Below are 23,842 nucleotides of genomic sequence, written 5' to 3'. Positions count from 1 at the left end.
TATAGGTGCATGGGTTTATTTCTAGGCTCTCTTGCCTTAGTAACTAACAAGACTGATAATTGCTCCAAAGGATCTGTTGATTGCACTTTTTAATTTTCTTATGAACCTTTGACCATCTAGAAAATGGAAGTCCCCTTGGTATAACAGCTCCTACTGCATGGTATAATATCTTGATCCATAGATATTTCTCAATTTAATTACTGGCCAAAATCTTTTATATAGTTTTCCATTTTGAACTATAAGGAAATATGCTCAGTATAAGTAAAAGTGACTTCAAACAAAAGAGTAAGAGTAACAGTTTCTATTGTTCAGTAAATCTAATAATAATCTTATATTGCTTACTATATTTCACAAGGTATTTTCAAATACATTATGCCATTTAATGCTTACAAAACACTTTGAGGAAAACAAGACAGTATTTTACCATTATTAAAGATAAGGAAACTGAGCCTTAGTGTTTTAGTATCTTCCCTATCTATGTTCAGAGTGAAATTGGGACTTAAACTGTCATATTTTTACTCAGCTTAAATGTTGAAGTTAATGCTGTATCTTGTCCTCTGTGAATCATATTCTGTTTTCTAATATTTGCAATAAATCCCCAAGCTTCAAAATATAGGATTTATTAAGCTTTTTAAGGTCCTTCCATTTGAAACTTCACTTGAGTCTACTTTCCCTGAAACTGTCTAGTTCAACAAGCATTCTCTAGGTTCTCCATGCACCAGAAAGTGTGCCACGCATGGTGATTCATGCTATTTCTCAAATGGTACACAAGTTACATCAGTATCATCTGGGAATGTGGAAAAAATAGCAATTTCAGACATTCTGAACTAGGCAATTGGAATTCTAGGCAAAAGCACATGGAAATGTGTAGTAACAATTCCTAATAATCTGATCAAGAGGTAAATGTGCAAAAACTAAAATAAATTAAAAATTAAATTAAAAAAAGAGATAAAGGTGGCAAACACTGTGGAAGGACAAAACAGTTCTATATTTGGAATCACAGGATCACCATTAAATGTGTGATTTAGGAAGGAATGGAGTAGATCATTATTAAAACCCTTCTGTGGCACAATTTCTTTATTTACAGTGTAGGAATAATAATACATTGGAATGCAATAAGCCATGCAATAAGCCATGCGACAGACAACTTCCTCCCCAGAAAGGTTAAATAACTTTTGTTGGTGTATAGTAAATAAGATAAAGGATCTTCAGTGCTTAGATCATAGAAGGCCTTTGTATCAGTTTATTAGGGCTGACATAGCAAAATAACACAGACTAGGTATTTTAAACAGCAGAAATTTATTTTCTCACAGTTCTAGAGGCTCAACATCCAAGAGCTAGATGTCAGCGGGCTTTATTTCTTCTGAGACCTCTCCTTGGCTTGCAGATCGTTGCCCTCTTGCTGCCTCTTCCCATGTTCTTTTCTCTGTGCACGCACACCCCTAGGGTCTCTCTGTTGTCCTAATTTCCTCTTGCAAGGGCACAGGTTGGATTGGATTAAGGTTCACTCTAATAGCCTCATTTCAACTTAATCACTACTCTAAAGGCACTATCTCCAAATACAGCCAGATTCTGAGATAGTGGATGTTGGAGATTTAATGTACGGATTTTGAGAGACACAATTCGTTCCATAACAGCATTCAGTAAATTTTAGTTGTCTGACATTTTGCCCTATTCCCTACCTCCTTCTTTACCCAACTCATTGGTCCCACACAACCTCTGTATCTGCTCAGTTCTATTTGCTGCCCAGAAGTTATTTCCTTTAGTAAATCTGATAACCTAAAACTTGTTAATGGTGATTAGTTTGTGTATTGGTATATTTTAATGCTTCAAAGCAACACATTTACATAAACTTGAAGGCAAGTTTGGTGTCTTCACAGGACAGTGAGTAGGGTGAAGATTTCTAGTATGCAGCCCAACTATAAATGGAGATCTTTTCAGAGAGTTTTGTTACTCTTAAAATCTATCACGTGGACCACTGTGTTTTTGAACTGTACCTAGGTTTGGACCTAGATAATCTGTGTGATTTTATGAGAGTCTGCTTTTTTACCTGTTCTATATTCTGGAAAATAAATTATAAATACCATAGTAGTGTGACATTTTAAAATTGTATCACCTTTTCCCTCTGGACAGAATGTTCATGATTTATAATTTGTGTTTCCATCTTTACTTTTAGCTTTCAAATTTTTCAAACATATACGTGTCTGCTTCCTTTTCTTGCTGTCAAATTTAGTGATAAAAAAGAATTTTTCCTCACTGTTCGCTTAGATTCTTCTCAGTGAGAATTATTTCACAAAAAACAATTCAGGAAATATTAATGCAGTATTTCTTTTTGAATCTGATGTGCTTTAGGATCGTACATTTCTTGTTAAATTATTATTAAGCTTCCATGACTGATTCCTCTCTCTGTCAGACCCTTTGGCCCTTGTATACCATCTGCAAAACATTTCTAAAACACACTGTCTGTAAGAAATCCAATAAAGTAGGGCCTGTATGTCAACTTGATGATCATTCTTTAGAAATGCCTATGGAAAGTGTGTGCTTTTTTCTTTATTTTTCTCTTTTTAAAATGGGTTAAATAATTTCTCATAAACAGTTTTAAATTCTGTTTCATATTTTCATTTCATTCAAAGAGCTTTTCATTTGAAAATTTACAAAGGAAAATGACATTTATATTTTCAGGTTTAATATCAAGAATTAAGAGAAATTTTAATAGCCAACATGGGTCTTTTCCATAATTTTTAACCAATAAATTTCGACCACGTTGTCAGTTGTTCTTGTTTTGGTCAAATGTGTTGATATTTGCAGGGATGAAGAACCAGGAGGCCAGCTGGTTACAGATAAGTTCCATTTTGACTGGGATTCAGTACTTGTTGGCACGGGTAACGTCATCACAGCACGGTTTGATGGCAGAGGAAGTGGATTCCAGGGCCTGAAAATTTTGCAGGAGATTCATCGAAGGTTAGGCTCAGTGGAAATAAAGGACCAAATAGCAGCAGTGAAGTAAGTGAATGTACATTTTCTTATCGTTTTTCCTGTAATGAGAAACTAGATATGTGATATAGAATACTTAGCATTAGTAAATGCTAAGAGATTTATATTTTAATGATTAAACAATTTTCTAAGTTAATCATAAAGACTATTTTTTCAAGTATCTTTCACTCTCAGTGACATAATAAAAGAATTATCATACTTCCCCCTCTGGAATTAGAATCCACTTTGGACTTATGAAAATGGGAGAGACCTTAATTAAACTACTATATTATTTATTTACAATAATCCACAATGTCTATTATTGTCCCAGTTAATTACAGTTCTTGAACTTTCACAGATACCTTTCCCACACTGGCATGAAAAAGTGACCTGAGAAAACTAGTAGGTTCTTTAAAACAGTATACAGACATTAGCTAGGATATTGTTAAAATACAGATGTTGATTCAGTAGGCTGGTAATGGGCCCAAGACTCTGCATTTGTAACAAGCTAACAGGTGTGATACCCAAACTACTGCACCACCACTCTGAGTAGCAAGATTTTGGTATACAGGACCCTTCTACATGAATAGAGCTGCAACCACTAAAGCAGTCTCGTTTGACCTATGTTTTGTGCTGTTTTGTTTTTTTTCTTGTTGCTAAGAATGGATTTCTATGGTTCATTTAACTCAAGAAGACATAGCTATAATTTTTTCTTTTTTCATTTCAGATTTTTACTGAAACAGCCATACATTGACTCCAGAAGATTAAGCATTTTTGGAAAGGTAAATAGTAGAAATATGTGTGTGTACATTATGTGTTTGTATATGTACTTGCATAACTACTTTCCTCATTTTACTATAATTTCTCTGTATTATCCTTTAAAATATAATATTGTAATTAATATTATATAAATTCAGTTATTTATTAATCCGGCAACTGTTTACTAAGTATCTTTAATTGATGCATGGTGTTAGAAATAGAGCAACAATAGGACAAAAAAAGGAATCATTTTCAGGAAGATTATCTTCTAAAGAGGAGAAGGAGAAAGTAAATGGATAAATGAAAAACATAGTTTCATCTGGTATTAAATCTTATAAGGAAAACAAACCAAGAAAAACTTGACGGATAAAAGATAATTACAGGAAGGGCCAATGTTATTAAATTGAGTGGTCAAGTAAGGCCCCTCTGATTTAAGTGATATTTAGGCTGATACCTAAATAACAAGGAGTCAGTCATGCAACTCTATTGAGGGAGCAATTTCTCCAAAGAAGGAACAAGCACCACAGCCTTGTGGAAGACAACATGGCTTAGAAACTAAAAGGTGACTGGAATGCATAATTATGTCTCCTGTGCTTACTGCATGATATTTACTTCCTTTAAAAATTTTTTTATTAAAGTATAGTTGATTTACAATGTGGTATTAGTTTCTGGTGTACAGCAAAGTGATTCAGTTATTTTATATATATATATATATATATATATATGTATTCTTTTTCATATTCTTTTCCATTATGGTTATTTAGAAGATATTGAGTATCGTTCCCTGAGGATATTTACTTCTTATAGCAATAATTTTTATGTCAAGTTCAATATCATCTTCACAGTAAGAAATTAGACCCCATATAGATATTTATTGAGCACGTAGTTTATACATATCACTGGGCTAGACATTATAAAGATACTAAGATGACAGGAAAGAGATTTTGTACTATTTTAGTTTAGAGACAAAGCAAATTCTTGGCCCTCATTGATTTAAACAAAATACGTTCTACTATTCATAATGAACCCAAAGACTCATGACAGCAAGTAACTGGTAGTTTTACTGGGTCACAAACTTTAGTGGTGTACACTGACAAGTAGGTCCATGAAAATCTACTTAACACATAGTAAAATATAAAACAACATGCATCACTACCATTCTCCCCCCACTTCAATCTGCAGTGCATCATGTTTTTGCTATATTTAATTCTTGGTGTCAGTAATATTTAAGAGTTCAATAAAAATATTTTGTGAGTAATGCTCCTCTCACATAAGTACAAACAAATAAATAAATAAAAGCCCACCACTAGCAGTAAAGATATTGGTGAAAAAATGAAAATATCTAAGAAAGTGATCATTCCAAAGAAATGAAAACACTATAGATGCATCAACAAGTGCATATAGTAAAGTCTTATCAGATGCTGCAGCATGGATGAAACTTGAAGACATGTGCTTGGTGAAGTGAGCCAGTTACAGAGGGACAAATACTGTTTTATTCAACTTACATAAAATATCTAGAGTAGTCAAGTTAATGGTGGTTGCCAAGGCTGGAGGGAGGAAAAAGGAAAGTTGTTTTTTAATGGCGGTAGCATTTCAGATTAATGTGAATACACTTGACATGACTGAGCACTTAAAAGTGGTTAAGATGGTAAATTTTACATTATGTGTTTCTTACCACAGCAAAAGATGCATATCATAGAGAACATTTTACCCTTTAGTGGTCCTCATATACGTAATAATTTACAAAGGACTTAGAGCTTCTGTATTTCAGGGCTCTACTTGTATACACATAAATGAGTATAAAAGACCAAATGAGCTATACAAACATTTATGAATATGGAAGTTTAGCAAAGATTCGGAAAGTTGTAAAATGCATTATGAAGACAGTGAAACATGAACTGGATGTTGAGAATCATTCAGCAAGTAGAAGACAAGGAGAAGAGTTTCACGTAAATGCACAGTGTCAGTGAGGAGAGCCTGTTTGGAGAACATGAAATAAAGTAATTGACTAAAATTAAGGCTCGCATAAGGAGGTGACAGTTGACAGCACTGAGAGGAAGCCTGGGCACAGATCTCAGTGAGTCCTCCATATAAACTAGAAAATTTAGATGTTCGTCTAGAAACATGGGGAAATAAAACTGGAGCCTTCAGATTTAGAATTTCAAAAATCTTATGTTTATCATTGTATTAGGGGCTACAGCCTTGTAGCTTTGTAGCTTGTAGCCTTGTAGCTACAGCATTGTATTAGGGGACTGCTGAGTCTCAGGCAATTTACTCTGGCAATCTAAATATAGGATAAACTGACATAAGATATAAACAAACAAAAACATAACTAGATATATTTTAAATGGAAAAATATTCCATTTCGATTTTAAAAAACATGCATATCTTTGACTAAGTTATAACTCAGAAGGTGGCTTTCTTAGCATATAAAGGAATGTTGTTAGCTTTAAGACTCCGTAGGTCTTGTGATTTTTTTTAATGTACTTGTTTTATTTCAGTATCAAATTGTGTTAAACTCATAAAATTTGCTGAGGAATTATGTTCTTTTTCTAATTGTTGGGAAAAGCTTGCTTAGAATTGGAGTTAGATTGTAAAGTATCTGGGGTTATTGCTTTCTTTGTTAGAAAAAATTTAATTAATGTTTAAATGTATTTAATCAATACAGGACTATTATGATTTTTCCATTTCTTCTGGAGTCAGTTTTAGTACTTTTTGTTTTTATTCCAGTTTTATTGAGATAAAATTGACATACAGCACTGTATAAGTTCAAGATATACAGTGTAATGATTTGACTTACATACATCATGAAATGATTATCAGAATAAGTTCAGTGAACAGCCATTATCTCATATAGATATAACATTAAAGAAATAGAAAATTATTGTTTTCCTTGTGTTGAGGACTCAAGATTTACTGTTTTAACAATGTTCACCTATAACATACAGCAGTATTAATTATATTTATTATGTTGTACATTACACCCCTAGTACTTATTTATCCTATAACTAGAAGTTTCTACCTTTTGACTGCCTTCATCCAGTTCCCCCACTCCCCACCTTTATGGCACTACATTAGTTCCTGTTACACAGCATAGTGATTTGATATTTCTATACATTTCAAAATGATCACCAAGCTAAGTCTAGTTACGATATGTCACCATACAAAGATAACGCATAATTTCTGACTATATTCCCCACACTGCACATTTTATACCTGTGACTCATTTATTTTGTAACTGGATGTTTGTATCTCTTAATTTGTGTTTTGTACTTTTAAAAGTATTCTTTCCATTTCATATATTATTCAAGAACATTCTCAAAGTGTAACATATCCTCTTATTACATGTTTAATCCTTTTACTAGTGGTGGCAGTGTCCCATTTGGACTCCCGGGTTGGCTTATTAGTGCCCCTTTGGCTCTTGCTGAAGCACCTCTTCTGCTCTGGGCTGCCTGCACTCACTCTTGCACTTGCTCTTGTCCCCCCTGTCTTCTCCCTTTCATCTCTCCCTCCTTTTCCATGAACCATATTTTGGGCTTAATTTTTCTTCTCCATTTATCTTTGTTTTCTATTTCACTAACATCTACTCCTCATGTTATTACGTTTTCTTCTATCTTTTATCCCATATTGTTTTTAAATTACTAGGTTGAATGTCTAGCTTATTAGTTTTTAGCATTCTTCCTTTCAAATATAAGCCTTTGAGTTATGAAATCCCTTTGCAGTACTCCCTTGGGTACTTCCCACTGGTACTAATGTAGTACTTTTAAATTTTAATGTATGTATTTCTCAATTTCCAGGGTAAGTATGCCCTCTGAATTGTTTTTATTATTTTTATTCCAATATTTTTATAGAAGTTTTGGTAACTTTCTATAATTGACTTTGGTTATAACTGAATTGTAATCATAGAATTGACTAGAATAACAGAAATCCTTTGAAACCTCAGTTGATTCATGACTTAGGAAAGGAATGATTTATAAAACTTTCACCTCTGCTTAAAAGATTTACTGTTACATATATGCCCGTTTAATCAAACTTGCCCATCATGATGTTCAAATCATAAACTTACTTTATGATTTATTTTGTCTCTAATTTCCAAGAAAGCTGTATTAAAATGTCACATTTTAATGGTGAATTATTCAGTTTCTCCTTAGTAGGCTAATTTAGTCTTTATATTTTAAGACTATTTTTATTCATTCCCTCCAAGTTCAGATTATTATATCTTCTCAGAGAACTGAATCTTTTATTGTTTTTCACCAATCCAGTTTATTTCTATTAATTTTTTGTTTTATGGATTTTTTAAAAAAATTAAAATTACAACACCAACATTCTTTTGACTAGTACACATTGTTTTTGCTTTTCTATCTTATCATTTTCAAACTTCATCCTCACAATTTAGGTATTTGAAGATTGCATTTATTTATATAAATTGTGATTACCGATACATTTAAATGTTATAGTTTTCATCATTTCTGCCTACTGTCTTATTTGTTCTATTTTTTTCCTTTCTTCCATTCACCTTGATTAAGTTTTTTTTTCTTTTTTCTCTTTTTTTCCTTTTTCTGAATATATTTTTGGTTTTGTTGTCTGCTTTTGCAAGGAATTGCCAAACATTTTCCAAAGGAGTTATATCATTTTATTTTACCAACTGCTGTATATGAGAGTTCCAGGTGCTCTACATCCTTACCAACAGAGTATCATAAGTCTTTTTAATTTAGAAGTTCTCTGATGATTAATAATATTGATCATTTTTTCATGTGTTTATTGACATATATATATATTTTTAACACAACTGATTTATTGACCATTTATGTTGTGCAACAGACACGTTTTAAGGTTTACTAAATCAGAGGGAGTATATTATAGCCACAAATTTGTCCCTCCCTTTTTTCAACTTTTAAGTTGAGATACAATTGACATACTAAAAATCATCATTACACAATAATAGTGTATCTAGAAATGAGATAGTAGAAGTTCTTTCATCTTGTTCTTTTTCAGAATTCTTTTGTCTCATCTAGGTATTGTATTTCTTTAAAAATTTTTAAATCATCTTTTGTAATTTTACAAAATAGACCATAGGGATTTTCATGGGAATTGTATTGAATCTGTAGATCACCTAGGGAGAACTGACATCTAAGAAATATTGACACTTTCATATTTTTTAAGATATTTTTCTTTGATATTTTTTACTTTCTCCAATATGTGTACAGTTATGAATTTTTTTTATTAATCATATTTGGGTTTTGATGGGTTCTCTGTGCTTTGTCTTCCATCAAAATTGGAATTTTACATATGGAATTCTTTAAAGCTTATGTTGCATTTGTATTTTTGTATTTGTTTTTCTTTTAATTACACTTATATGGTAAATTTGGTCTGCAAACACCAGTGTGGACTTATGGCTCAAATTTTTAGTTAAGGTTAATTTTTTTTCATTGATTCAGTACAAGTTCATAAGAATTAAAAACAAAATCATTTTCATCAATCCTTTTGTGCAGCATAATTATCTCTTGTCATCTTTAGACAACCCTTTAGGGGTCTAGCTTTGTGCAGTCTCCCTTTAGATCAGGGGTCCTGAACCCCTGGGCCATGGACAGGTACCAGTCTGTGGCCTGTTAGGAACTGAGCTGCACAGCAGGAGGTGAATGGCGGGCAAGTGAGCGAAGCTTCATCTGTATTTACAGTCACTCCCCATCGCTCACATTGCCACCTGAGCTCCGCCTCCTGTCGGATCAGCAGTGGCATTAGATTCTCATAGGAGCATGAACCCTCCTGTGAACTGTGCATGCGAGGGATCTAGGTTGCATGCTCCTCATGAGAATCTAATGCCTGATGATATGAGATGGAGCTGAGGTGGTGATGCTAGTGCTGGGGAGTGGCTGCAGATACAGATTATCATTAGCAGAGAGGTTTGACTGCACAGAGACCATAATAAATCAATTGCTTGCAGACTCATATCAAAACCCTATCAGTGAGTGGCAGGTGAAAACAAGCTCAGGGCTCCCATGATTCTGCATTATGGTGAGTTGTAAAATTATTTTGTTCTATAATTACAATGTAATAATAATAGAAATAAAGTGCATGATAAATGTAATGCACTTGAATCATCCCAAAACCATCCTCCCCACAACCCCTGGTCTCTGGAAAAATTGTCTTCCACAAAACCAGTCCCTGGTGCCAAAAAGGTTGGAGACCACTGCTTAAGACCTATTGTATGGAACCTATGCATTTTGTCTACCTCATGCACTGAGTCATCATAGCAGAAGGTTAAAATCACTTGCATTTGCAAAACAAAGAAACAAACAAAATTGGCTTTATGCTTGTTTACCTCTCAGTTTTCAGTTAATATCTGGCCTCTGTGGATTCATAACCTTTGTGCCAGTTCAATGTTGTATTCGGAATTACTTTTAGTTGTTTAGTTCTCTTTCTCTTTTTTTTAACTACCACTTTGTATTTACTTTTTTGTTTTTGTTTAGTTTTGGGTTTGTTTTCAGTTGAGTTGATTGAGATAGCAGTTTCACCAAATACTAGAAATGGAATTGCCACACTTATGTTTTTACCATCAAAGAGGCTAGAGCAGTGTTCCCTTCAAAGATTACAGGCTGAGTTAGAATTTAGTGTGAAAAGTGTTATGATTCATTTGAGATATTCCCTCTGAAAAAAGAAAGATGAATGGCAGCAGTAGTGCCAGGAATTTACTATCTTTAATCAACTTATTTCCTTTACATTTATCACTATATAATTGAATTTCTAGGTCTTGCTTTTTACTCCCTTTGGTCTAAAATTCATCCTGTTTTATATGGTCTATATATCTATATCTATATCTGTATCTGTATCTATATCTACATCTACCTAGCTAGATTTCATCCATTATAATTGAGTTTGTCAGCAGAAATTAAATTTACTTCGAAGTTTTGAGGTACATTGCATTGTTGGTCTCCATAAAGCTGAAATAGGGAACTCCAAGAAACTGCTTGATATTTTTTATTTTGTGTGTGATTCATTCCAGTATAATCTTTCAGAATTTGGAAAGCAATTCTAATCTATTCTTTCTAACCATGTAAGCTGATTAAGGAATATAGAATTTTTAGTATTTCTAAGAATGTGGCTTGTGTTAAATAATATATATTTTTAGACAATATCCCTACCTATTTTCTATTTATGGAAATATTAAGCCTATAAATGCCAGGAAAGCATTGATTAAGTAAATGTATGCTCTTCTAAAACTGTCACTAGTTTTAGATACTAAAGAAACTACTAGAAATGGGTATTAGAGGAAAACTTCAGCCAGCATAGAAGATAATGTTTGGCTTTTTATATCCAATTTCATTTCAATATTTCATGGGTAAACAAAATTATACTAAAAAGTTGTAACTATTACCTAAAATGGATCTTAAGGATATTCCAATAGTTATTTATTGTTCCAAATGAGTTTTCTTCAATATAGTTAAGCTGAAATTCTTATTGGTTATAAGTATTCCTTCCACCTTTCTACTTCAGTATTTTTGTTCATGCCTTTTAACTTATTTCTAATAACAGCCTCAAGCCGGTACATTGCTTTTATAATTCTATCTCTTATTAAGCCTCATTCAGAGGTCGTTTTCTCCATAAATTATTCACTAAATCTCTCCCACTTGAAATCATCATTCCCTCCTATGTTCTCAAAGAATACTTTGTCAATATCTTCTCATATTCATTATACCATCATGCAATGTATTATATTTATTTGTATTCTTATTCATTTCTTATGTGAGACTATAAGCCTTTTCAGGGTATTTATGTTTTATTTGATTTTTTGTTGCAAAGGAATTTGAACTGAACTCATGTCATGCTCTTTCCTTCATCTGGAATTCTCTCTTTCCCACCAGATAGCCAAACCTTATCATTTTGGAGGGGGGTACACTGAGTTTCTTGGCTTTCTAGCTTTAGTGTTTTCATCAAATTTGGAAAATGTTCAGTTATTACTTCAATTTTTTTTGTTGTTGCTGCACCCTTTCTCCAGGGATTGCAAATAGGTGTATAATTAGGCCAGTTGAATTTTCCCCTAAACTCACAAAAACTATATTAATTTTTTAAAAATATTTTTCTCTGTGTGCTTCATTTTTGGATATATTGTGCTGCTGTGCCTTAACTGTACTCTTCCAGGCAGGAAGCTGTAGCAATCCCAGGGTTGAGTTGTTCTCTCTCTTTCAGTCATCACTGTCCTTTGTTGCCCAATGTCCAATGTCTTAATTACTTCTGTTTCATATATTTTGCCCATATTTTTAGTTGTTTCACATGGAAGGGTAAATCTCATTTCTGTTATTCCATTCTTATGGAATTAGAAATTCCTACATAAAATTAATTTTTGTTTATTAATCATTTTACAATGTTATTTTTAAATTGTCAATTTATATACATATATACACTTAGTTATATTGGTCTCATATATGTGAATATATGTAATTGTTTTCTTATTGCAATTTTGAGATTTTGATGCATTAAAGATAACAATCTTTTCACATTTGTTTGAAATATTTCTTCAGCCTGTTGATTGGCTTTCAGTTTTGTTTATGATAATTCAAAAAACTGAAGTGCAAAGTGCTTTTCTTATCTTTTGGCAAAACCTTTCAAATCCTTTCTCTGGTGATTTCTTTGAATGATTTTATTTTTTAGAGATCTCATTCCTATCAAAATAAGTATTTATTAGATTTTCTCTCTGGTGATTTCTTCCAGTGATTTTATTTTTTAAAGGTCTTATTCCTATCAAAATAAGTATTTATTAGATTTTCTCTTTATGTATCTGTTTGAGTGTGGCAGAGAGAGGTACATAACACTTGTATGCTGAGGATTTATATATTTGGTTTCAAATAGCTAGTCAGTTTCACCAGCTCCATTGATTGACTAAATCGTCCTTAACACTTTGATTATGTTGCCACCTAAACAATAAGTTCTCAGATATTCTTGGATTTATTTCTGGTGTAACCTGCCTATCTGTTCTTAGACTAATCTTATAGTCTTTTAATTATAATATTATGCTTAATAATAATACATTTTAATACTTTAAAATATTTTCCACTCTTCGCTCTTTTCTTTCATAATACCTTTCACTTAACTCTCCTATTTTCTCCACTTTTATAAATTCTCCCAAAATATTCAGCTATAATTTTTTAACTAAAATTTTATTAAAACAATTTTTATTTGAGAAGAATTAAACTTTTCAAATGATGTAGCTTTGAACTGAATCACATAGTACATCTCTTTTATTTAATTCTTATTTTATATTTCTCAGAATTTTATAGTTTTCTTTATGTATGTCAAATATCTTCCCTGCTATATTTATTTCTAGGTATTGCTTATTAGTAGTGCATTTTAAAATTTTATTTTAAGTAGTATGTTTTTGTCTATATTGTTTTCTAACTTGTTTGTTGGATAAATGGAAAGCTAATATGCTAATAGTATAATAACTGGCCATCTGTACTCCATAATCATTCATATGACTTGATTAAAGACTTTGAACCATTTTAGTTTGAATAATTATCCCTAGGACCTAATCTAATTTCATATAATATAATGTAATAATATTAGTGTTCACTGTACCAAGTAATTACATCTAAGTGTTAAAGGTAAGAAAACTGCTGAAAGAAATTTTTTCTGACATATTTTTTAAAAATTGATGACACAAATTAAAAGTAGGTAGCAAAATTTAAAACATTATAAACATCATACGGAGAACAGATATTGCTATGATTACCAGGCCAGTATTGATGGGAATAAAATTAATTCATTAAAAAAAATTTACTGAGTGTATACTATGTGCCTTGCACTTTTCAAGTTACTGGACCTCCAGCAGTCACTGAAACAAAACAAAACAAAACAAAAAAAAGTCTATCTTTTATATAATTGTTAATGCAGTGAAGAGAGATAAATGAAAAATAATTAGTAAAGTATATAAAATGTCAGATAATGATATTACAATTCATAAAAATGAAGCAAAGAGGCAGAGAGGGAATCAAGAATGAAAATGAGACAGCAATTTTCAATCATTAGAGAGGAACAATTTCACTAGGAGTTCATGATTGGTCTAAAACAGGGAAATTTGAGGAGACAAGAGACATGGATATCTGGAGAAGGTAAAACAACTTTAAAAGTGTAATGAATATGGAAGCTTTTTAAAACTTAGCCTATGGGGATAATTACTCATTATTTGTAGTCTTAAGAGTCTCAACTGGGATAGCCTCATCCACCAGAGGGCAGACAGCAGAAGCAAGAAGAACTAAAATCCTGCAGCCTGTGGAACGAAAACCACATTCACAGAAACATAGACAAAATGAAAAGGCAAAGGACTATGTACCAGATGAAGGAACAAGATAAAACCCCAGAAAAACAAATATATGAAGTGGAGATAGGCAACCTTCCAGAAAAAGAATTCAGAAGAATGATAGCGAAGATGATCCAGGACCTCAGAAAAATAATGGAGGCAAAGATCGAGAAGATGCAAGAAATGTTTAACAAACACCTAGAAGAACTAAAGAACAAACAAATAGAGATGAATAATACAATAACTGAAATGAAAAATACACTAGAAGGAATCAATAGCAGAATAACTGAGGCAGAAGAAAGGATAAGTAACCTGGAAGACAGAATGGTGGAATTCACTACCATGGAACAGAATAAAGAAAAAAGAATGAAAAGAAAGGAAGAAAGCCTCAGAGACCTCGGGGGCAGCATTAAACACACAAACATTCGCATTTATGGGTCCCAGAAGGAGAAGAGAGAGAGAAAGGACCTGAGAAAATATTTGAAGAGATTATAGTGGAAAATTTCCCTAACATGGGAAAGGAAATAGCCACCCAAGTCCAGGAAGTGCCAAGAGTCTCAGAGCAGGATAAACCCAAGGAGAAACAGGCTGAGACACATAGTAGTCAAACTGACAAAAATTAAAGACAAAGAAAAATTATTGAAAGCAACAAGGGAAAAATGACAAATAACATACAAGGGAACTCCCATAAGGTTAACAGCTGATTTCTCAGCAGAAACTCGACAAGCCAGAAGGGAGGGACATGATATATTTAGAGTGACGAAAAGGAAGAACCTACAACCAAGATTACTCTACCCAGCAAGGATTCAATGGAGAAATTAAAACCTTTACAGATAAGCAAAAGCTAAGAGAAAAAAACACCACCAAACCAGCTCTACAACAAATGCTAAAGGAACTTCTCTAAGTGGGAAACACAAGAGAAGAAAAGGACCTAAAAAAACAAACCTAGAACAATTAAGAAAATTATAATAGGAACATACATATCAATAATCACTTTATATGTGAATGGATTAAATGCTCCAACCAGACACATGCTCACTGAATGGATACAAAAACAAGACCCATATATATGCTGTCTACAAGAGACCCACTTCAGACCTAGGGGCACATAAAGACTGAAAGTGAGAGGATAGAAAAAGATATTCCATGCAAATGGAAATCAAAAGAAAGCTGGAGTAGCAATACTTATATCAGATAAAATAGACTTTAAAATAAAGAATGTTACAAGACACAAGGAAGGACACTACATAATGATCAAGGTATCAATCCAAGAAGAAGATTTAACAATTATAAATATATACACACCCAACATAGGAGCACTTCAATTCATAAGGCAACTGCTAATAGCTCTAAAAGAGGAAATCAACAGTAACAAAATAATAGTGGGGGACTTTAACACCTCACTTACACCAATGGACAGATCATCCAAACAGAAAATTAATAAGGAAACACAAGCTTTAAATGACACAATAGACCAGATAGATTTAATTGATATATATATGACGTTCCATACGAAAACAGCAGATTACACTTTCTTCTCAAGTGAACATTCTCCAAGATAGATCACATCTTGGGTCACAAATCAAGCCTCGGTAAATTTAAGAAAATTGAAATCATATCAAGCATCTTTTCTGACCACAATGCTATGAGTTTAGAAATAAATTACAGGAAAAAAACGTAAAAAAACGCAAACTGTTGGAGGCTAAATAATATGTTACTAAATAACCAAGAGATCACTGAAGAAATCAGAGGAAATAAAAAATTACCTAGAGACAAATGACAGCAAAAACTTGGCAATCCAAAGCCTATGGGATACAGAAAAAGCAGTTCTAAGAGGGAAGTTTATAGCAATACAAACCTACCTCAAGAAACAAGAAAAATCTCAAACAAGCAATCTAACCTTACACCTAAAGGAACTAGAGAAAGAAGAACAAACTAGAGAAAGAAGAAACAAACAAACAAACCTTACACCTAAAGGAACTAGAGAAAGAAGAACAAACACAACCCAAAGTTAGTAGAAGGAAATAAATCATAAAGCTCAGAGCAGAAATAAATGGAATAGAAACAAAGAAAACAATAGCAACGATCAATAAAACTAAAAGCTGGTTCTTTGAGAAGATAAACAAAACTTATACATCTTTAGCCAGACTCATCAAGAAAAAGAGGGAGAGGACTCAAATCAATAAAATTAGAAATGAAAAAGGAGAAGTTACAATGGACCCTGCAGAAATACAAAGTATCCTAAGAGACTACTACAAGCAACTCTATGCCAATAAAATGGACAACCTGGAAGAAATTGACAAATGCTTAGAAAGGTATAACCTTCCAAGACTGAACCAGGAAGAAATAGAGAACATGAACAGACCAATCACAAGTAATGAAATTGAAACTGTGATTAAAAATCTTTCAACAAACAAAAGTCCAGAACCAGATGGCTTCACAGTTGAATTCTATCAAACATTTAGAGAAGAGCTAACACCCATCCTTCTCAAACTCTTCCAAAAAATTGCAAAGGAAGGAACACTCCCAAACTCATTCTATGAGGCCACCATCACCCTGAAACCAAAACCAGACAAAGATACTACAAAAAAAGAAAATTACAAGCCAATATCACTGATGAATATAGATGCAAAAATTCTGAACAAAATACTAGCAAGCAGAACCCAACAACACATTACAAGGATCATACACTATGATCAAGTGGGATTTATCCCAGGGTTGCAAGGATTCTTCAATATACTCAAATCATCAGTGTGATACACCATATTAACAAATTGAAGAATAGAAATCATATGATCATCTCAATAAATGCAGAAAAAGCTTTTGACAAAATTTAACACCCATTTATGATAAAAACTCTCCAGAAAATAGGCATAGAGGTAACCTAACTCAATATAATAAAGGCCATATATGACAAACCCACAGCAAACATCATTCTCAATGGTGAAAAGCTGAAAGCATTTCCTCTAAGATCAGGAACAAGACAAGGATGTCCACTGTCGCCACTATTATTCAACATAGTTTTGGAAGTCCTAGCCATGGCAATCAGAGAAGAAAAAGAAATAAAAGGAATACAAATTAGAAATGAAGAAATAAAACTCTCACTGTTTGCAGATGACATGATACTATACATAGATTATCCTAAAGATGCCACCAGAAAACTACTAGAGCTAATCAATGAATTTGGTAAAGTTGCAGGATACAAAATTAATGCACAGAAATCTCTTGCATTACTATACACTGACAATGAAAGATCAGAAAGAGAAATTAATGCAACAATAAATTTTGTTATTCTTAACATATTTACAGTATTTTTACTTTAAATTAATTCACTGTGTATTACAACTGATGTGGTTCAGAAAGAATCATACAGTCAAAGGCTGTAGGAGAAACGTTTTTTTTTTCAGTTCTGTCAGTATATCTTTTTGACTGCAATCATGAACTCTTGAAAACTATCTCAAAAAGTCACTTAAGTATCTCAAAACCTGGGGCCCATGAAAACGTAAGTCCTTAGTAAAATGGTATTACAGATTTCACCTCCTGTTTTTATAGTCTATCTATTGGATTCAGTTTCTTACACCACAGGTAAAAATTATTTTTTTAAAGAAATAAAATTATCTATATTTTAGGTCCATGGAATAAACTTTTAAAAATCTAGATAAATTTGTTAAAATTTTATAAGTAATGCTAAAATGCTTTGCAAATGGACATGACATAACAATTGCAATGAATGGAACAGTCTGATCACTGAGAAACAAATAAAATGACAACACAACTGAAACATAGCAGCCTATACCAACTATTGACTATTATTGACCTATATCAAATTAAAAATGTCCTCTCATTGACAAGAGTCAGTATGATGAACCCCAGTTTTTGGTATCTTCCTGATAGATACGAGTTGCTTTGGAAGTTAAAATCACCATTCTATGTCTACTAGAATTTATATCTGATTCCAATATCCTTGTGGAATATTATTCTTCCAAGAACTTGTTCATTATCTATTCTAGCATTCAGTGAATAAATATGAAATGATAAAGAGGAAGGAAAGCAATTAAAATTTATTTTAATTCCTGCCAGTGTTGATTTTCTTTTAAAAATAGAATTTATTAACTGAAATAAATCAGTTTAAAGCAGTATTTTGAATAAGATTTTTAAATGCTATAGAGAGAATTTTATTCAAAAATTTTTACTACCATTTAAAGAGTATTTACCTTCATTAATCCCAAATCCTGGATTTTTTTTTTTTAAAACAGTAAAATACAATGTCTTATGCAACAGCGATTTACAACCCTGCTTTCAGTTAGAATCACATGGAGAGCTCCATGTCCCATTCTCCACATATTGATTCAATTGTTTTTGAGGGCATTGATACATAATTTTTTAAGTTCCACTGGTCAAGGGAATGCTGGCTAAAGCTAGGAAGATATTATGTTGGGAATCTTTATTACATTATTACACAATAAGAACTTTCTATTCAAAATATGGACCAGCAGTATAAATGTCTCCTGGGAGTTGGTTAAAAATGCAAAATCTTGGGCCCTATCCCAGATCTACTGGATTAGAATAGGCATTTTCAACAAGATTCCCAAATAATTTAAAAGAACTTTCAGGTATTGTTCTGGAATCTGCCCCTCCTTTGGAAGACACCATTCTCCTTAGTTCCTGGAGATAATGACTCTGAGAATCATGTGAAACTAAGGTAAAAAAAAAATTATACCAATTTATTAATTTATTTTATTTAAATATGATATACAGTTATTCTCAGGGTAGTAATATCTAGCTAGTCTCTCAAAGTAGTTAAGTTATGTAAATAACAGAATTGTTATCAGTTGAAAGATTGTTTGGTTATTGTGGAATTAGAACCAGAAAAGTTATCAAATAAGATACATTTTTCACTATGAGAATACTGTTGCCGCTTGGGAAATATTTGAAACCTCTTGGCTACAACACCATGGTCTCAATCTCCATGACAGAGAACTAGAAAGGATATACCGGAAAGGCTCCTTGTAGGGACAGAATTTTCAAAGTCTCTCTACAGTTTTGCTCTATAATAGCTATTTACTTGCTTTGCATGACTCATCCCACACCTTCATACTTCTGAAGGGGAGCAGAACATGCCATGCCAGAATATGCCTCTTTGGCATAAGGATTATTTTGAGCTGATTATTTTAAGAAACAGCATAAACAGGAGATACAGCATAAATGGGAGAAGCTTTAAAAACAGAGTAGAAGTTACCCTTTTGCAAGGGGCATTTACATTTATAAAGAAAACCTCTGTTTGTGTCTCCCTCTCTTTACCAGGAAGGGAAGAATGACTCTAAATCATAAGAAACTTTTATCACTGGAGAAGGCACTGACTTAAATCTAACAAACCTTACCCTTGTTTACAGTTCTTTTCCTGATAACTTCCCATCACTGACTTTCCCCCAACATTTTTCTTCTGTTTTTAGTTGAAGATCGTATTTAAGGTGGTGACTTGGGCCATCTAGGGAGTTACTTAGTTTCCCTGCTAATCTCCATGTATAGGTGAGGTATACAAGTAAATAAACTATTTGTTTTTCTCTTGTTAATCTGTCTTTTATTGGAAGACATCTCAGCCAAGAGCTCAGAAAGATAAAAGGAAATTATTTTTCCTCCCTTCCACTTCTTTCTTTAGATATGTTAAGACATTTAAGCCTATTACTTTTTTTTGTATTAATTTTTCTGACTTAAGGGTATTTTCATCCCTCTCAAAGAGACTAAGCAAAGGTACTCTGTGGAGGCTTACTTCTATAAGGGATAATTTTATTTCTCTCAGTTTCTAATTGTTGCAGAAGCTTTACATAAATGTCTGGGTACTAGCTAAATATTGTACACAATTGACATATATAGGGGAGGAAAAATAATTTCCCTCTACCCTTTTCAGTTCTTGCCTGAGATTCTCTTACAATAAGAGACAGATTAACAAGAGAAAAATGAACAGAAGTTTGTTGACATGTACACCTCATGTATACATGGGAGATACTCTGGGGAAAATGAGTAACTCTGTGACGTGGCTTAGAAATCAGGCTTAAATACCATCTTAATAGTGATGCTGAAAACTCGGCCTCTGTGCACCCATGCTGAATCCAATCTCAGAGGCAGAGTTTTGGGTGAAGTAGAAAAGAATATCTTCATTTCTTTGTCAGGCAAAGGGGGATGCAGCAGACCATTGCCCCTCAAAACTGTGTGTCTCAACCTGGAAGGATTTCATGAGGAGTTTTATAGCAATTGTTCAAGGGCAGGGTTGCTGATAAGGATTAGAGTGTGTGCAGGGGCTGCATTCCTTTAATCTGGTCTCAGGTGGTCTGTTGAGTTTCTGTGGTTACTTTAATCTGGCCTTAGGCGGTCTTTTGAAGAACTTCTCTGGTTCCTTTAATCTGGAATGAAGAATGCTGACATCTTCCATTTGTTGGGGATTTTAGTACTGTAAAGAGCTCAAAGATATTGTTATGTGTATCCTTTGAGGCAGAACCAGGACCCTGCCCCAAGGCTGCACTACTGTTTCTTGCTTGCTCCTCCCTTGTCTCTGCATCCCCTCCCTTCCCTGATTAGCAACTGTTCGAATCTGCCCTTTGGGACTCAGGGAAGTTCATAGAGGCGGAGTCAGTTTCCCACAAACAAGAAATGGGGAGCAGAAAAGCTTCTGTGCCCAGGAGCCCCACAGAGTTCTGCACGCTTTCAACAGGGAAAGGGAAGAGGGGATATAGACATTTTAAGAGAGAGTAAATTATTGTTAGGAAAGACAAATGGGGCTTTAGAAGAATAGATGGGAGGTATAGTTTGTGATATAGTCTCTCTGGCTGTGGTGTCAACTTCTAGTCTCCTTTCCTGTGGCAAGAGGCAATCTTCCCTGGTTGATGAAACTTCCAGGGAGGGGATCTAGAACAATTGATTTCTTTTTGGAGGATCTGCCTTTAGGAAGATAAGGGGAGTTCAGAGAAAGCTTCTCTCAGCACTTGCTGTTTTTTCCAGTGCCTATATCTCAAAATATTCAATATGCCAAGTGGCATACTTTGGGGTGGTGTATTCTGCTACCCTTCACATATGTTCTGTCAACCACTTAAGTAATGTCTGATTTCATTTTGGACTTTCTAGTACCAACTTTTTTTGTGTGTGTGTGGTATGCGGGCCTCTCACTGTTGTGGCCTCTCCCGTTGCGGAGCACAGGCTCCGGATGCACAGGCTCAGCGGCCATGGCTCATGGGCCCAGCCGCTCCGCAGCATGTGGGATCTTCCCGGACCGGGGCACGAACCCGTGTCCCCTGCATCAGCAGGCGGACTCTCAACCACGGCGCCACCAGGGAAGCCCTCTAGTACCAATTTTTAAGCAATGCTCCAAATAAGCATAAATGAAATTCTTTACTACTCATCTCAAGAGTTTAGAGAAAACAACAGGTTCCTAGAGCACTGGACAACACTAGAATCATCTGGAAATCTTTCAAAAGTAGAGCCAATTGCATCAAAATTTCTGTGCTAAGGCCTGGGTATTAATATTTTTTTAATACCTACCAGGATACTCCATTATTTGGCAAAATGAAAATCAATTCCAAGAATTAATGTCTAAAATGAACAGACAACTCAGTAGGTCATTCCCTTAGCCTAGCATTACTGTAGTTATTAAAATCTCCTTTGGAAATTTTCTAGTCAGATTGTGGTCTACAAAAGAAAACGGGACACCTTGATTTATTTTTTTAAGAAGTTATAATTAAGTTTGTCAAAAGCATTTCAAGAGGATATTTAAAACTAAATTTAAAAATAATCCAACTCATCTAGCTAGCAAAAGTATTTATCTTACACCATTTCTTTCAAGTTTTTGTTGTGTGGAATTGAAAGCAGAATCTATACTTGTGAAGATATATTTTAAATATTTAATTCCTCTTTCTTAATTATTAATAATCATTATTATTAAATGTTTTATTAAATGAATATACTGTTTTATTAAATATATAGTACCTAAAATGACATGATTTAATCAGTTTCGTATTTTCCTAATTTCAAATTGTTTGGAACTATTCCCAGATATCAAATCAAAGAGCCAATATTTGACACTTGATTATATATAATTAATTTTATATTTATTTCAACAATGATATTAAAATCAGATGAAAACCTTTTTAAATGTGGATCAGTGATTGCACCCATTATAGACTTGAAGTTGTATGGTGAGTACTTCCTACAGACTGACCTAATATAATGTATTGATTCATAGACAAGAAAGTCCCCATGTGGAGAAGCTCATTTGAGTTCATTTATCATGTGTTATCAGAGATGTTTTCAGCTCTTTATTGCCTCTCTGATTCAATCAATTTTAGTGGAGCATGGCAATTAAATGTGAAATGTAGAAACTAAATGAAATATGCTAGTCAAATGATTTTTAGTTTACCCTCAAATTTCTGTTTTCTTGGGTCACAGCCTCAGCTTTCTCTGAAAGATATCTTGGTATGCCATCTAAAGAAGAGAGCACATACCAGGTAACTAATTTAAAACCAATGAAGAAAGGAGAGTATTTTTGTTCTAAAAACCCAGTCAAAATGCAAATATAGGTAAATCTTTATATACAGATTTTTGTGTTTTTGTTTTTATAGGCTTCCAGTGTGCTACATAATATTCATGGCTTAAAAGAAGAAAATATATTAATAATTCATGGAACTGCTGACAGTAAGTATTATACTTGCTGCTACTGATTGATGTGGTCTGACCTTGAACAGAGGGGTACCTCCAAGGACTTGCTTACAGGAGGCCCTGTAACCCTTCTGGGGAGGAGAGCAGAGGAGTTGGGCACAAAGAATCTGATACCTGCACTGCCCAGTAAACCTCTCTGGGATGATGGAAATGTCATCTCTGTGCTGTCGAGTACAGTAGCCACTGGCCACATGTAGCTCTCAAGCACTTGACATGTTTAGTATGACTGAGGAACTGAATTTTAAAATTTTATTTAATTGTAATTAATTTAAATGTAAACAACCACATGTGGTTAGTCACTACTAGGACAGTGTTCTTCAGAGTACCTCAAATGGAAACTAACCTGGAAAACAGCAGCATAGCAAACAGGTACCAGCACTGAGATGATATTCTGATGAGGTTTACCACTCGAAACAAAAACCCAAAAAGCACTTTCATATCACCTCTCATTTTTTATTATTTTAAACATTGGAGATGAATGTGATTGATAATGCTAGTAATAAATAATATTTTATATTCACACGAAGTGTTTGGTACTCAAAGAATTTTTTTTATGATTTTATGTGAAATCTTACAACAGAGGGCTATTTATAGCCCCACTCACAGATGAGAAAAATCAATTTCAAGGAGGAAACTGATTTATCCAAGGCCACCTGGCAAGTGAGCAAAGAGAAGCAAAGCCTTGAAGCAATATTTCCTAAATCTTAAACTTGTTTTTGTCAGTCCTCTCTGCCCTGCCTCAGTATTTTTATCCCATTTTACTTAGAATACCACTAAAAAGGCCTTATATCAAAGGTAATACCAGCTGTCACTCAAACTTAACTTAGAGTCGTGTCAGGTCACAGTTAAATTATAGTTTAGATCAATATTGATATATACCATACATATATATATACACACACATACATATAGTATATATTTGAATAAATAGGTAAATGAGGGAGAAGAGACAAATCTCCCTTAGGTAGATTTCCAAACCATTTATGTAGATGCCCCAACTCAAGGAGGCAAAGCTTAATTCTCCTCCCTTCCCCCTTCACAGTGTGTTGCACTTAGTGATTTGCTTCAAAAGAGTACAGTATGGAATGGGGGGGGGGGGGGGGGGGGAAA

At 33.6% G+C, this 23,842-nt stretch overlaps 1 protein-coding gene across 1 annotated transcript in view; it reads left to right on the top strand.

Moving 5' to 3' along the window:
• DPP10 (dipeptidyl peptidase like 10) overlaps positions 1-23,842 on the top strand; it is a 638,912-nt gene that overhangs the window by 610,652 nt on the left and 4,418 nt on the right. Inside the window, exons 20-24 of the mRNA XM_024734508.1 lie at positions 2,809-3,003; positions 3,701-3,755; positions 22,131-22,212; positions 22,463-22,521; positions 22,636-22,708. Coding sequence (XP_024590276.1) covers positions 2,809-3,003; positions 3,701-3,755; positions 22,131-22,212; positions 22,463-22,521; positions 22,636-22,708 — 464 coding nt within the window. The remainder of the gene's footprint in view (positions 1-2,808; positions 3,004-3,700; positions 3,756-22,130; positions 22,213-22,462; positions 22,522-22,635; positions 22,709-23,842) is intronic.

This window comes from Neophocaena asiaeorientalis, unplaced genomic scaffold (assembly GCF_003031525.2).
Source record: "Neophocaena asiaeorientalis asiaeorientalis breed wild unplaced genomic scaffold, Neophocaena_asiaeorientalis_V1.1 scaffold32, whole genome shotgun sequence".
Classification (NCBI taxonomy): Eukaryota; Metazoa; Chordata; class Mammalia; order Artiodactyla; family Phocoenidae; genus Neophocaena; species Neophocaena asiaeorientalis.
The sequence above is the reverse complement of the archived record's forward strand: the minus strand, read 5'-3'. Positions and strand labels throughout refer to the sequence as shown.